General features: G+C 38.8%; 1 protein-coding gene across 2 annotated transcripts in view; it reads right to left on the bottom strand.

Moving 5' to 3' along the window:
* Nucleotides 1-9,825, bottom strand: part of HEATR1 (HEAT repeat containing 1) — a 47,656-nt gene extending 37,831 nt beyond the window's left edge. Inside the window, exons 1-11 of one of the 2 annotated variants that reach the window (XM_032883105.1) lie at nt 9,706-9,825; nt 9,248-9,421; nt 8,489-8,705; nt 6,221-6,362; nt 5,073-5,174; nt 4,511-4,651; nt 3,536-3,747; nt 3,254-3,387; nt 1,996-2,098; nt 1,002-1,112; nt 461-578 (exon numbers count right to left, since the gene is read on the bottom strand). In XM_032883105.1, coding sequence (XP_032738996.1) covers nt 461-578; nt 1,002-1,112; nt 1,996-2,098; nt 3,254-3,387; nt 3,536-3,747; nt 4,511-4,651; nt 5,073-5,174; nt 6,221-6,362; nt 8,489-8,705; nt 9,248-9,389 — 1,422 coding nt within the window. In that variant the 5' untranslated portion in view covers nt 9,390-9,421; nt 9,706-9,825. The remainder of the gene's footprint in view (nt 1-460; nt 579-1,001; nt 1,113-1,995; nt 2,099-3,253; nt 3,388-3,535; nt 3,748-4,510; nt 4,652-5,072; nt 5,175-6,220; nt 6,363-8,488; nt 8,706-9,247; nt 9,422-9,705) is intronic. The other variant, XM_032883106.1, reaches the window with a different exon arrangement.
* Nucleotides 9,826-15,726: the final 5,901 nt, after the last annotated feature.

The following is a 15,726-nucleotide window of genomic DNA, read 5'->3' as shown; positions in this document are numbered from 1 at the left end:
AGTAGAAAGATTTAGGGTTACTCACCAGGAAATTTCTAAGTTCTAACATGCTCATGAAATTAAAATCTACCTCCCTTTTTCTGAATAAATGACTTAAATAGCCATATACAGCTAGTGGGTACTGCACTGGAAAGTACAGATATGGGACAAAAATAAGAACATGCTGGAAACTACGTGAAGCCACCTTCTAAGGATTGCTGATGATCATCTGTAACATTTCCAAACAATACTCTTCCGAAATACATATCACTTCAGTTATTTAAATTACTGTGCCTTTTCCAATGATTCAACCCCTGCCTCACGGCCTTACTTCAGGGAACTAGATAAATTGTATTAAATCTCACCTGTCCATAAAATTTTCCAAAGAAAGGTATGAAGTAGCAAACTTCCTTCTAGAGCTCTTCAAAGAACCACACAAATATACCCATAATTGTAGTAATTTCTCTGAAGAAAAACCTACCTGATACTTTCCTCCACTTGTGGAAAGAGAGATAAACTGATGAAAAAGTTCTTGTTTTTTTAGATCTGTAATTTCTTTTAGGCGTTCCTCTAGTACAACATCTAATGTTCTGGGATATCTGGGAAGAAATTAATGAGTTAATTATTCTTGGTAAAGTCACTGACCACATGCACCTTACACATATAAAAAAACATAAATAAAACTTCAGAAATTACTGAGACTGAGACTTATAATTTTAACAAACGTATACGTAAAACAGTATACGTAAAACCTGGTGATGTTAATCAAGTCTGTAACTATGACTATTGCAACAGAGACTCTCCGTAAAAAACAATTATACTCTCTATAGTCTCCACATAGCCCCTATTCCCTATATGAAAGTCAAATTTCAAATATACCTAAATCCCTCACCTGTCTTCCTCAAGGGGGAACAAAAAGGACAGCCTCTTTAGAATTCATTTACTTTATTTCAATGTGACCTGTGAATCTTTTTATAAATCAAGAGGCACACATTAGAGAACAGCACAAACACACAACTTACTTGCTTTCTAGAAGTCTGATAAGTGGAAGAAACTGTTCATTAAGCAAAGATACTTTATCGGGATCGATTTCTTCCTGTGAACTATATGAAATATACTCTTCAAAAAGAAGGCTGCAAAACAAGTACAAGCAGACATGAGAGCTATTTACTGAGTACTCATTATGTTCTAGATGCCTTAGAAATATCATCTGCCATACTTCCACAAGGTAGAAGTCATTCTTTAGACAAAAACCAGGGCTAAGATTCTTGTAATTTGCCTGAGATCGAAGAAGGAGAAACACCACAGCCAACACTTAGTGAGTCCTACTGTGTGTTTTCAACTCTAGTTTGATCCAGGGGCCCACACTCTCCACAGTACTTCCCACGTATACTATCATGAAATTCACAAGACAACTCTGTGAGCAAGGGGCACGAATGACACACACCAGCAGGCAGGCCAATGTTACACAACAGCAAAACCAGATCCAGGCAGTCTGACCTTCAGAACTTATTACTCTACTCTCCTGGAAATGAGAGAGGCAGGATTCAAGCCCATGTCTGAATGCAGTCCCTACATTCTTTGCATTTATATCAAGTTGACCTTTAAGTAAAAAAAGAAAATGGGAAACAACTATCTTTACAGAAAAATAAGAAATAACCCTCACTTCACACCAACCCTCAGTATTAAGTTTCTAATTGATATTTACTAAATGCCAACTGTGAGGTATTGCTTCAGGCATTTTGATCATTAATAGGAAACTCTAAACAGCCACTAGCTACATGTAGCTATAACCCAAATTTAGCTTAACGATTAAATTTCCACGATCACACATAAGCACTAGAGAGAAATTATTTTTTCCTTCTAGTGCCACAATTATTGCACTAAGTACTTCTAATTAGTGAAATGATACTGACAAATCTAGAAGCACATCATAAAGACATACTGGAAAATTCTAAAAAGTATACAAAACCACAAAATACAATCAAAAGCATGTCAGAAATAATACCTTCTTACCTAGCCAACAAATGGTCTAAGTTGTTCTTCAGTGATATATTTGTAAGTATAGCTTCTAAATGTCTCCTGTAGATTTGACCATCCATCCCTTCAGTTTCTTCTCCTTTAGTATACAACATAAATTAAAATTGATTGGGAAAAGTTTTTTGCACTTAACATTATTAAATTTACAGTAGAAAACCCTCCTATAGGAATAACTAAATCATATTCATCTGAAACCAGCTTTTTACCTGTTTATAAAAGTGTATTTTACCTATTTAGCCATTTATATATTTTTACATTTTTGTATACATTACCCTCACTTACGCTTTACCTGAAATTCTCTTTATTTTTAACAAGTTTTTCATGCCTATCTTACTAAAACAGAAGTCCAAAAAACAGTCATTCCAGGTCATATTAGAAGGGGCTGAAGTAGGGACCCAAGCCTAGGTCTTAATAAACTAGCTCTGAAAACAAGCTCAATCATCACCTCGATACACCTTACTGAACCAAGAGCTGTCATCTAATATTCCAGACTGACCACAGATGTATGCTGGCCCTGCCTTCAAAGATTGGGACATTACTCATCGCCACCAAAATAGGAAAAATGTACTTTTAAACATTTAGTCATGTTTCTGAAAAACATATGTAAACCAAGATCTGGGTAAGCAAACTTAATTTTCAACAGACTGACATAATTTAGAGATGTCTTCCTTAGTATGTCTTTCTTAGCCTAAGCGGTAATAGGACCAAGCATTTCTTCTTGTCTTTCTGTATTTATTGAAGGATAAAAAAGCAAATAATGGAAATAATCACTTTTAATTAAAGATTTTTTTAAAATCTGGATTTTTATGTATGAGATTTTCTTGGTCTATGGTCAAAGACTCAAAGGAGAAAAACTTTTTTGGCAACTGAGTATTTATAAATGAGTCACTGAAGTTCATTAATTATCTAAATGAGAAAGGGAAGTTTTACTTGGCAACATACATTAATCATTTTAAAATAATTCCATAGTTGTCTTCACGTACAGATAGGTAAAAAACAAAACAGAATTCTGAGTATATCCTTCAATGAATAAGGAAGGATCTCCCTTCAACCAACCTAACTCCCCACCTCAAATGTTTTTCACGTAAGAATAAATTACACAGAACAATAAATGACACAGAACAAGTAATAAGAACCTTTAAATATCTTAGAGATAACAGGAATGTGATTCCTATTTTAAGAGAATCTGATCTTAGACATTAAGTTTCTCAACACAAAATGTAAAACCACATACCTGTAACATGATTAACAATGGAGACAACCAGATGGGGAAGCATGTAACGCAGAAGAGGACTGATGTCATAGATTTCAGAAATCCCATAAAGTATTGTAATGAGATCAGGAACATTGCACAAGTGAGGAAATGGCCTTTGAGAAATAAGTACATGTTAACTTCAGAAGTCAAATATACGGCAACTTAAAGAAAACCCAGTATAAAATTTATCTTTGAAAGAATTATTCAAAATAACTTCTTTCTCCTTTAATTACTATCATTTTTCAATTCAATTGTACATACTTCTTTCCAAGGCTCTCTGGCTTCTGTCTCTGCATGAGCACTATCAAGCAACCTAATCCATCCTTGATCAAAGAGGGAATTTTGGTCAGTGTTTTGATGATCTGTGAGGCCAACGAATTAACGAAGGTATCTTCCATTGTCACTTTCACAGAAATCTGACATATTATCATATACGTGGCAGCTCTGTAATCTGGTAAAGATGATTTCAATCCCTAAATATTTTTTAAGATATAAGGAAAAATTATAAACTATAGCACTGAATTCTACTTAAAATGTCACTTTACCTTGACAAATTGAAAATGCCATAATAGATTAATACTACCTAACACAAGCTGAGAGTCAACCACACCTCAGAAGTCAACCTCCTTTCCTGAGCACATAGAGGTAAGTCTCCTGGATGAAGGGAGGGATCTCAGAAGGTCTCCCAACTCAAACATCCACTATTTATGATAACAGGGGCCAGCCAATAGGCTCTTATACAGGCAAACACCCACCACTATAAAGGAGACTTCAGAAACAAAACAGTGTCTGATTAAAGATAATAATTTTGGGACACCAGTAGGAAGTGAAAGCAGTAAATCCATGAGGGATCCGGAAGGGTGATAGGCAACAAGGCACTTGAGAAGAAGAAACACTGATAAGTGTAAGTCAGTCATTGCAAAAAGAATAAAAGAGCCTATGCCTTGATGAGATTTTTAAATCCATTCCTTTTCCAGTGAATTAACATGACTGCTAAAAAACCAGATCTGGAAGACAGCGGCAGGGCCAAAGAGCCAACATTAATTCTTAAGGAACCCTTATTAAGATCCCACCTTGGTTACGTTTTTAAGACAAGTTATTATTATTTTTTTTAACCAAAAAATTAAATCTTACCAACGGCCAATTTTAAAATATTTATCGTCAAGTGAAACTTTTAAAAGCCAGGAAATTCCTTCAAGTACAAAATTATCTACTTTACTTATGAGCAAGGCCAACCTTTTGGATGTATGGAAACAGCTTGGCAACTATATTATCCAATTTGTCCTCAGCAGTCACTAGAGCAGACACTATGGTAGAAGCATAAAAAGTTAAGAGCACCCTCAACTGAGCTGAACTCCCAGGATACTCAGCAAACACCTAGAACAAAAAAAAAACACAAAGTACATATAAAAGTGGAAGCCCAACTAGATAAAAGTTTAAGAATATTTACAGCTCTCCTCAACTACTTCAGGCTGACATGTTTATTTTTACCACATACAACATTAAATACACAAATGCAACAGTTCAATTAAATATGACAAGAATGAACAATCCTGACATTTTTAGACCATCTCTTTATTTAAACAGTCACTATAAAGAGAATTTGGCAGGAAACAGAATAATTTTTGTAGGAAAACACTTTTAGTGATGCAAAACTGATTGAACTGCTCATGCTCTTTTACTTAAAAGGAACTTCTTCAAAGTACAGTAATTAGGAAATGCCTTAGCAGGCTTTCCCCATTCCAAGCAAGCAATCTTTTAATGGAACTATATAGTCATGAAACAAGATACTACTTACCTTCACAGATTTTGTCACCAGACTACAAATGAAATCCATGAATCCAAGATCTTTGTAGCAGTGGGTAATCAAAGTTCCCCTAGCTAAGGGCACTCCGTGTTGCTGTTATAGACAGAAAGAACCAACTATCATTAAGGACATCCATCAACAATTATTGTTTTTTAAAGTATCTACCATAGTAACAACTTCCTACTGGTTCAGTTCATAAATACAAAATATACAGTCTCTCCATACAGCTTGTGGTAGATAGGAGATTAACATATAAAACTGCACAAAGTTTAGAAATCCAGGAGGTGAGCAGCAAGGGTGCAGACACTCAGTGAATACTGCCCACTTATGTTTTGTATTTTGATTATGTATTTACCTAAGTCTGTATTCTCCAGACTTTTTTATTTTTTTTAAAGATTTTCTTTATTTATTTGACAGACATCACAAGTAGACAGAGAGGCAGGCAGAGAGAGAGGTAGAAGCAGGCTCCCCGCTGAGCAGAGAACCCAACGCAGGGCTCGATCCCAGGACTCTGGGATCACGACCTGAGCCAAAGAAGGCAGAGGCTTTAACCCACTAAGCCACCCAGGCGCCCCTGTATTCTCCAGATTCTTAATACCTCCCCTAGTTAGATTCGTTTTTTTCAGCCAATGTGACAGGCTCTCTCCGCTTTACAATAACACTAGTAACAGAAATAGACGACAAACACAAAAAACTTATACTGCTATTCCCACCGCTTATTAGCATCATGCATGGCATATACTGGATGCTTAATGAATATTGAATAAATCAAAGAAAGGAGAATCTAAAATGAACTTTAATAGTGAATGGGGTTTGCATACCTGAAACAACTGTGTCTAGAGAGCATCACTGTCTGTGTGTAGAGTAAGGGCAAAAATGGTCTTCATGTTATTAGCAGAGGAAGTAATGTGATAAGCTTTATCATGCTTGGCTTTCTCTTCTTGAACACCCTTTAGTTCAAGTGCTTTACATTCAAACTCAAACTGTATTTCTGATCACTGACCTCACATTATGCATAAGGTTAACTTTTTCCATGGTCCTACAGTTTGTTAGTCTACTTTTGTCCCCATTTGTCCTCCTCCTAGCCTGAATTGCCACACTCAATATTCAGTAAAACATGTGTCATTCAATAATCATACCTTAACTGGTGACAACCAAAACCATTTGTGTTTTGGATTATTAATTTTTAGGAGCTGTATAACCCGTACAAATATTCTTGTCTCATGGTATGGTAGAACACAAGCAATGAGGCTATCCTGATTATAAAGATGGATATGGAACCTGGGGGGAGAGAAGCAAACAATTCAAACTGACGCAAAACCTACAAGCATGTATTTCCTTACATGTCCAAATTGTTTATCAATGAATTAAAACTACTAAGAATAAATATCAGTGAAAACTAGCACATAACTATAAGATAAAAGGGCATTAAATGATAATTCTCTATTTTGCAGGATTTGGTCAACTCTTATGCAGTAGTATTTTTAATATTCAATACCAAAATTTACATGCCATTCACTTTCAGTTTTTTTTAAACCTATTATTAAATTAATAAAACCGTGTGATCACGGTGGTTAAACCAACAGAAAATCAACTGGTCAACAGACAGTAAAGCTTGGCTCCTTTCCATGCTCTAACAAGTTCACCTTCCACAGCTTCCTCAGCTTCCCTAATTATCAGAATTCTAAAACCAGAAGATTGATGAAAATCACATTACTTTCCTTGAATTAAAAAAAAGAAAAACCTATTAAATTACAACCATACATAATTTGTCCCTGAACTTCACAGAACTTTGTACTGGTTCCTCTACCATAATGTGATTCATTAATTACATCAGATACATTAAATCCTTTCTAGCCTTGATAGACCTAGCTCAAATATCTCCTTTTTCAGAATGCTTTTCCTAATTCTCCCAGTGAAGTGATCCCTTGTGTCTATCTAAACTCTAAACTTACTAGCCAAGATACTACTTTCTCTATGAAGCTTCTCTCTACCTCAGGTAGCACAACACGCCCCAATCTTTGCATACACCTTTATTTTAAAACAATAACCAAGGCGGCTACTCATCTTGTATCAAACTTAATGTTTGCTTAGTAAATAAGTTACACAAATACAAGTATTCTTTACACTAATGATCTATTGGAGAGGGGAGATTAAATGCTAGAAGAAAAAGAGAAATATTACAGACTTGTTTTTCATCTGATGACTCTAATGTTCTGATAATCAGAAGACCCAAGTTAAACTTGTTTTCCCAATGACTCAACTGCTTCCAGAAGGGAAATCACTTTATCCCCATGTCTCCAATTAATGACACAGCAGGTCTTTCTACTTTTAAAACATATTACACGGGGCACCTGGGTGGCTCAGTTGTTAAGCGTCTGCCTTTGGCTCAGGTTGTGATCCCAGGTTTCTGGGATCAAGCCCTGATTCCCCGCTCAACGGGAAGCCTGCTTCCCCCTACTTGTGTTCCCTCTCTTGCTGTCTCTGTCAAATAAATAGAATTAAATAAACAAATACACAAACAAAACATATAACACATGGCAGAATAAACAAAACTGTCTGAGCCGTGATGTGAGGGACACTAAGTGGGAATATAAACTGAGTATACTTACCAAGACAATTCCAGAGAGGATAAAAGATTAAACCCTGGAACCAATTTTGTGTCTCAGCTTACTAGTTACGTGACATAGGTAACTTAACTACACCTCAATTCTGTATATTGTAAAAGGGGGACAGTACAACTCTCTTTCCATAGGAATGCTCTAAGCACTGAATGCATGCGAAGTGCTTACCATAGCACCTCGTACAAAAATGTTCAATACACATTATCCATTATTGTTTTTCTTAAGTTACAGTATTTTAGAGGATACTAGTTTCCTCTTCTCCAACATTGGTTTTGTTATATCAGCAACAAAGTAGTTAAGAACACCTTTGCTCCAAATATGCAGTAATAATTTGTAACGGCAAAGTAACTTGAGTTCCTTAGAAGAAATGAAGTTGGCCTATTTTCTTTTCTTTTCTTTTTTTTTTATTAGCAAGAAAGAGCACAAACAGGTGGAGCAGCAAGCAAAGGGAGAGGGAGAAGCAGGCTCCCCGTGGAGCAGGGAGCCTAATGTGGGGTTCAATCTCAGGATCCGGGGATCATGACCCCAGCTGAAGGCAGATAATCAACGACTGAGCCACACAGGTGCCCCTGAAGTTGGCCTCTCAAAATCTCTAGGAGTTCTAGTTCTATCAAAAGAAGTGAGTTTAACAGGTACATGCTTATCTTACCCAACAGATATGGTGTTAATCTCTCAATATGCCTAATTTCTCAGCTTTAAATTGTTTAAGTGCTCTCAATGCTTTTTTTTTTTTTAAGATCAAAGCTGTTAGCTCATAATTATTTCTGTAATTTTATTTGTTACCTGTGAATCAACCACTCCAGACACTTCTGTGCTGGCTTCAGTAGGAAGTAAGGAGACAAGTGAATAAGGAATAATGAAATGTTTTCATCCAACTGCTTGTTCACTGCTTTGGTCTGAACGCTGCGCTCCAATGTTTTTGCTAGCTGGCTGAACAACGGTGCCTCAAACTGCTCAAAGGAAGGGTCGATCCCCAGTAGCTCTTCCAGGCCAGTGCATCCTAGGAAAAAGGCCAGCTAATTTAACAATTATCTGCAAGCAAACTCATCTTAGCTCCCTTTACAATCTAACTTACCCCCAAAATCTCTGTATTCTTTTAGCAGATATAATTGTAATACAGTCCCAAACATAGATTTCTAATTTTCAACATAAAAAAATAAATCCTATCTCCCTCACTAAAAACAGGAAAGTTCTGCAGGGCAGAAGCGACTCCTTTAAAAACAAGCAAACACCTCTCAGTAACTACGCCAGTCCTCCCAGGGATTAGAAGATTCCTCCTGGAACCCAGTCACTGCCTCCAGACTTTTTTCAGCGGTTGTTCGCTTTACCCATTAGCCAACCTCTTTGTTTCTTCAACCTGTGAAATTGAGGTAGCCGCTACCTACATACATTTCAAGCATCTAGCACATAGTTATTTGTTACTCTCTACCCCTGAACAAGTTAGAAACTGCTAAGAAAGAGGGAGAGTCAGAAGAAAAAACGATACACCAACATCTACAAAACAAATACTTCAGAGCTTTTCTTAGTTAACGGGTAACTCACCGATCGCGAAGGCGGTGTCCCTGTCGACGGTGGCCGCTTCCTTGGGGTCAAACAACAAAGAAGCAACTTCATCTCTCGATAACAGACTGCGGTCACTCTGAGGGAGGGCGAGTCGCTGGAGTTGCTGAGCGAGGGACGTCATCTCTCACGCCGGCGGATTCCTAAAATCACAGACTAGGAAACAAAGCCACCGTGAGAAGTCTCCAGGAAAAACTACAGAGTGGCTTAACTACAAGCCCCTAATGGCTCACATACAAGCAACTTTCCTCGCATTCAGCGCTGTCCCGGACACACACCGCCTGCCCCGTGACTCTCGGACTCCAAGGTGCAGACACCGCAGTTAAAGCTCTTGGGGCCGCGCTACCGCTTGTTCAGCCTTGATTCTGCGACACTCGAAAACCCGCGGTCACCTCCCCCTCCGCTGGTATATCGTCTACTGCCCTACAGCTCTTGCTCACCGGGAACTTCACTGCGGGAGGCGCGTACAGAGTAACCGGTCTTCACAGCAGCCCGCACATGGTACCCAAGCGGCCGGCTCTCGCCCGGAAATCCAGAGCACGCTCAGGAAGAGCTTCCGGTTTCAGGCACTACGGCAAGAGAAGAGGTACAAGCTTACCAGAAAGGCGATAAGATGACTCCACCTCTCTACGTCGAAGCCCCACCCCTTCGCCGTACAGGCTCAGGCTCAGGCTGCGGTTTTGAGGCGCGTTGGGCTCCCCAGCTGCGGGTTACCCGGCCGCACTGTGCGGTTTGCTCCTGAAGGGTTCAGTCTCAGGGCGAGCGTTTTGTGAGCATTAAGGATCTGTAACTGGTAGCATTTATTAAACATACAGTTATCCTGCCTTTACTGTGCACCACCAGATTCGCCCGGGGTTAAAAATGTGAGCTGCGAAGTCACGTTGGCTGGGCTCAAATCCCGGCGCTGGCGTCCCTGTGCTGTGTGAGCTCCACGGAATTACTTCATCTCTCTGAGTTTGTTACCTTCTTAATAAACTGGGGAAAGGCGGAGGATATCAGGAGATGAGCTCGCGCAGTGCGCGCTTGCTTGTCACTACTTTGCATTCCTGGAGAGCGCATACTGAATTTTTTTTTTTTTCTTTTAAAGTTAACCCTGTTGAGATACAACTTACCAATCGAACTAACCACCTCAGTTCAACAGTTCTACGAGTTTTAACAAATGAAGATGTAACTATCTCCCCTGTCAAGACACAGACACAGTTTCCATGGCCCCTGAAAGTTCCCTCTTGCCCCTTTGCTGTGATACCCATTTCCACTCCAAGCCCCAGACAACCGCTGCGTCTTGGCATCATTCAAGATTAATGTTGCTGAAGAGTGTCCCATATGGGTATACCACCGTCTATTTCCAAAGCAGCGTGGTATGTGCTACAGATGGGGGCTTCTCTCCAAGAAGCTACCCAGGGCGCAGGAGTGTTGGATATCCTATACCTGTTCTGGATGCATTCATTTCTCTCAGAAGATGGAACTTTTCGGTGCCAAGCTCTTAGTCTTTCAATAACCCTCTTCCCTGCAGCTTGTTGGAAACAGTTACAGATTTGGGGGCTCTCTGCTTCTATACTCAATGCATATTCTCTGCTTTTAACAGTCTTTTGTTCTTGTTTTACTTCAGCAACATTCAGAACAACCTAAAAAATCTCTTCAGTTATTCCTACAGATAGTTAATAATCTCCTTTTTCATGTGGTGTTAATTGCCTTAAGAGGATAACAGGATTTTTAAAAATTCTGGTGGTATCTACTTTACCCACACAAACACGTCTCTCAGATTGTTTTGTCCTTATGTATTGAGGGAATTTTACTTGTATAAGAGCAATCGGCTTAGGGAGAAGTTAAAGAGTAGTAAGAAATGAAAAAGCAGTACCATTTTATCTACAAATTTGCTTTTTCACTTAAAAATCCTGAAAAAAAATATTTTTTTAAGGATTTTATTTATTTATTTGACAGACAGAGATCACAAGTAGGCAGAGAGGCAGGCAGAGAGAGAGGAAGGGAAGCAGGCTCCCTGCTCAGCAGAGAGCTCAATGTGGGGCTTGATCCTAGGACCCTGGGATCATGACCTGAGCCGAAGGCAGAGGCTTTAGCCCACTTAGCCACCCAGGCGCCCCCTGAATATATATTTTAAAGCTTTATAAAAACAAAAACAAAAAGAAAAGTGCTACAGGTGTTTGGTTCAACTCTTTGTCAACCAAGAAATAATTCACTGAGAAGTCGAGCAAACAGGCATTTATTTGGGCAATGAGAATTGCAATTCGGGAGACAGATTCGGTAGGAACTTGAACGTGCTCTGCGGAAGACAAGGAGGAGAGAGAGATGTAAAGTTGAAAGGTCATGAGTGCTGTTATCTTTTAGGTCCTCTATGCAAAATAGGAATTGAAAGTATGTTAATTGGGCTTGATTGGAATAATAGATAAATGAAGGGTTGAAATTTGTCAAATCAAGTTGCCTCCTTTCAAAGTGAAGAATTTGAAAGATTCAGGTGTCATGATGATGAGGGAATTAAGTCGAGGCTGAGGGCTTGCAGCTGGCAAAAAGTTCGTGGTTCCTGGGCACCTGGGTGGCTCAGTGGGTTAAGCCTCTGCCTTCGGCTCAGGTCATGATCTCAGGGTCCTGGGATTGAGTCCCGCATCTGCTCAGCAGGGAGCCTGCTCCCCCACCCCGCCTGCCCTCTCCCGCCGCCACCACCTGCTTGTGATCTCTGTCAAAAAAAAAAAAAAAAAAGTTCATGGTTCCTCCATTGAGGATGTTCATAAATGTCTCCTCCTTCATGGTCTTTCCACCCTGTTTAAAACAACTAGGCTTAGCTAATCTTGCTTGCTCCATTTTGAAATATTTTATGCCTTTCTATGTCAGCTCCAATGGTATACGGTGCCATGTTGAATTTTATTTTGAAAGTAGGAAAGAAAACAAGTCAGAGACTCATTTTATATATACTTATATTTATGTGTTTGTATAGGCATTTTATATATGTAATATATATAAAATATGGGTTTATTTAAATATATATAATATAAAATATATATAAAATATGGGTTTATTTTTAAAAATACCATGATCTTGAATTACATCTTTTCCTCCATTTTAGAAGAATTTTTAGATATATTCCTGATTGTGTTTCGATTATCTCCTTCTTGGTTTTTGTGATTATATGCCTATCTCCTGGTTTGATTATTCAATTGAGGACCAGAGCAAACTTACTTTCTCAGTTGTTATTCGAATTTAAAATATCAGTTGCCTAAGAATCCTTTTCATGGCTTTCACTACTTTACATTCATTAAATCCACAACTTCAGCTGTAGCTGATAAATATTTCTTGATGCAAGGATAAACATGGTTTTCAGAGATGGTATTTTCACCATATGCTCTTTCATCTGATGAGGGATGTCATTACAGTAGAGTGATGAATTCTGTTCCTCAATTCAATCACTGTTTGAGGCAAGGACTCTCTTCCACCCCACAGTTTCTAAGAGTGATTTGAATGAATAAGTTGTTTTCTTTGTGTTTTTTTTTTAAGATTTTATTTATTTATTTGACAGAGAGAGATCACAAGTAGGCAGAGAGGCAGGCAGAGAGAGAAGGGGAAGCAGGATCCCCCCCGAGCACAGAGCCCTATTCGGGGCTCTATCCCAGGACCCTGAGATTATGACCCAAGTGAAGGCAGAGGCTTAACCCACTGAGGCACCCAGGCACCCTGGGTAACTTGTTTTTTAAAGGCTATCCTCCCTCCTTCACCCTACCCCTTTTAACCTCCAGTATTAATACTTTGATTCATTCCATGTGTACTTTATGCCAGGCTAGGCATATAGTAGTGAACATGGAACCTACATTCCACCAAGAAGAGACAAGCAGTAAACAAATTGAAAACCAGAAAAGCATCAAGTAATGTGGTAAGTACTATAATGACACTACTACAAAGCCATATGTTAGGGGGGACCAAGAAAAGGCATCATTAGTTTGAATGGTTGGAGAAGGACCCTCTGAGGAGGCGACATTTAAGCAGACACCTGAATGAAAAGTCTTGACAAAATGGAGATCACCTCAGATAGGACTGATCTTGACCTTCACTCCACTCTGGTCACAACAGATCATCTTTCTATCCATCAAACAGACCAAGCTTGTATTTTCTCCATGGCATTTATGACTATCTAGAACAATCTGATTTGCTTGCCTGTTTATTTCTTGTGTCCCCTCTCTTGAATACTGTCTTCATACAGGCTGACATGAAATCTGCTCCTCCGATGGTGGAAGCTGGGCAAGTGTGCAAATAGAGACCCACCTACCATTGGTCTAAATATTAATTTTTTAAAAGATTTTATTTATTTATTTATTTGACAGAGAGAGAGCGAGTGAGAGAGCACACAAGCAAGGGGAGTGGCAGGCAGAGAAAGAGGGAGAAGCAGACTCCCCTGATGAGCAAGAAGCCCCATGTGGGGCTTGATCCAGGACCCTGGGATCATGACCCGAGCCAAAGTGAGACGCTCAGCTGACTGAACCATCCAGGTGCCCCTAATTATTTAAAAGTTAGGGGCACCTGGGTGGCTCAGTGGATTAAAGCCTCTGCCTTCGGCTCAGGTCATGATCCCAGGGTCCTGGGATGGAGCCCCACATCAGGCTCTCTGCTCAGCAGGGAGCCTGCTTCCCCCTCTCTCTCTGCCTGCCTCTCTGCCTACTTGTGATCTCTGTCTGTCAAATAAATAAATAGGTAAAATTTTTTTTAAAAAGTTATAAGTCAACCTAATACACTATTAACGCCTCCTCCACTGTTAACTGTTACAACCACTATTTTTTTTTTTATTTGACAGACAGATCACTAGTAGGCAGAGAGGCAGGCAGAGAGAGAGAGGAGGAGGAGGCAGGCTCCCTGCTGAGCAGAGAGCCCGATGTGGGGCTCGATCCCAGGACCCTGAGATCATGACCTGAACCGAAGGCAGAGGCTTTAACCACTGAGCCACCCAGGCGCCCCACAACCACTATTTTTAACAAGTAAACATTTATAATGACAAAATAAAAATGTTTGTATATAAATGAAAGGTGACAAAATATAAAAGATGACAGTACTTAATTATTGTATCTATCTGGGTATAATGTTGATTGGCTGATGATTTTGAATGAGTAATAAGGACATATAGAGCTAAAAAGAAGAAAAAGACTTGTAGAGTTAATGCATTCCATATATATTTTTTCTGTAAAATTTTGCCTTCATTTCAGCAAAATTACCAATCATGTTATTTCACCCAAATTTTCATAAATTGTGTTCTATTGACAAAAATGATCAAAAAAGATTAAAAAATAAAATTTTATTCTATTCCAAGTATACAAAAATTGAATATATTTTCATAAAAATATAAATTAAGTAAAAAGCCAATGCATTTTATTTTTCATTTGTTTTCAACCGTTATCTTTTTTCTTTTCTTTTTTTTAAAGATTTTATTTATTTATTTGAGAGAGAGAGAGAGCACACATGAGAGAGAGCACAAGCAAAGGGAGTGGCAGAGGGAGAGGGAGAAGCAGGCTTCTGGCTGAACAGGGAGCCCCATGTGGGGCTCAGACCCAGGACATGACCCAAGCCAAAGGCAGACGCTTAACCAACTGAGCCACCCAGGCACCCCAACAGTTATCTTTCTTTTAAGAAGGCAAAATATATTATAATTAACAACAAATTTTTAAATAAGATTAAATAAAGTTGAAGTTTTAAATTTTTTGTAAATATTATTACCTTATTAAATATTTTCCCAAGGGGCACCTGGGTGGCTCAGTCAATAAAGTAAGTGCCTGACTTCAGCTCAGGTCCTGATCTCAGGGTCCTAGGATGGAGCCCCCTCTTGTGCTCCCTGCTCAGTGGGCAGTATACTTGTGCCTCTCTCTCCCTCTTCCCCTTCCCCTGCTCATGTTCTCTCTCTCTCTCTCTCTCTCTCTCTCTGTGTCAAATAAATAAATAATTAAATAGACAGAAAAATTTTTTGCACAAAAAATTGTGAGTTGAATATTCAGAAGCTTGTCATTCAATGTCCCTCTAGTTGCCAATGTATAGAATCTGTATTACCCTTCATTCATGTTACATTTATTTCTACCTTTTTTCAAATTTATGTGTCATATGAATTATTTAATACTGTAAACAGTCTTGAGCTACCATATCCAATTGTTGAGAATACTTTGCTGGTTCATGAGTACATCCAGACCCATGAAGTGGAAAACAAAAGGAAACAACAAGGTACATTTGGAACTACTTAGAAATAACACTTCATTATGCAGAAGTCTATTGTGTTCATGCAGTCTGAAAGGAAGAACATGACAAGTAAATTACTTTGTCTTTTCTTTCTTGCCTAAACCCTTTTACATACAAATCTTCCTTACACTCTGACACAGGGTCCAGAAGCAGTACAACTCATAAGTCTTCCCTGCATTCAAACAGGGTTTTCTTTTAGTTGGGGACACAGGACAAAAGACCTGTTTCCCTGACACTTAAAC

Source organism: Lontra canadensis, unplaced genomic scaffold (genome assembly GCF_010015895.1).
Source record: "Lontra canadensis isolate GAN:19392208 unplaced genomic scaffold, GSC_riverotter_1.0 scaffold85, whole genome shotgun sequence".
NCBI classification, from domain to species: Eukaryota; Metazoa; Chordata; class Mammalia; order Carnivora; family Mustelidae; genus Lontra; species Lontra canadensis.
This window is presented reverse-complemented; position numbering and strand designations above follow the sequence as displayed.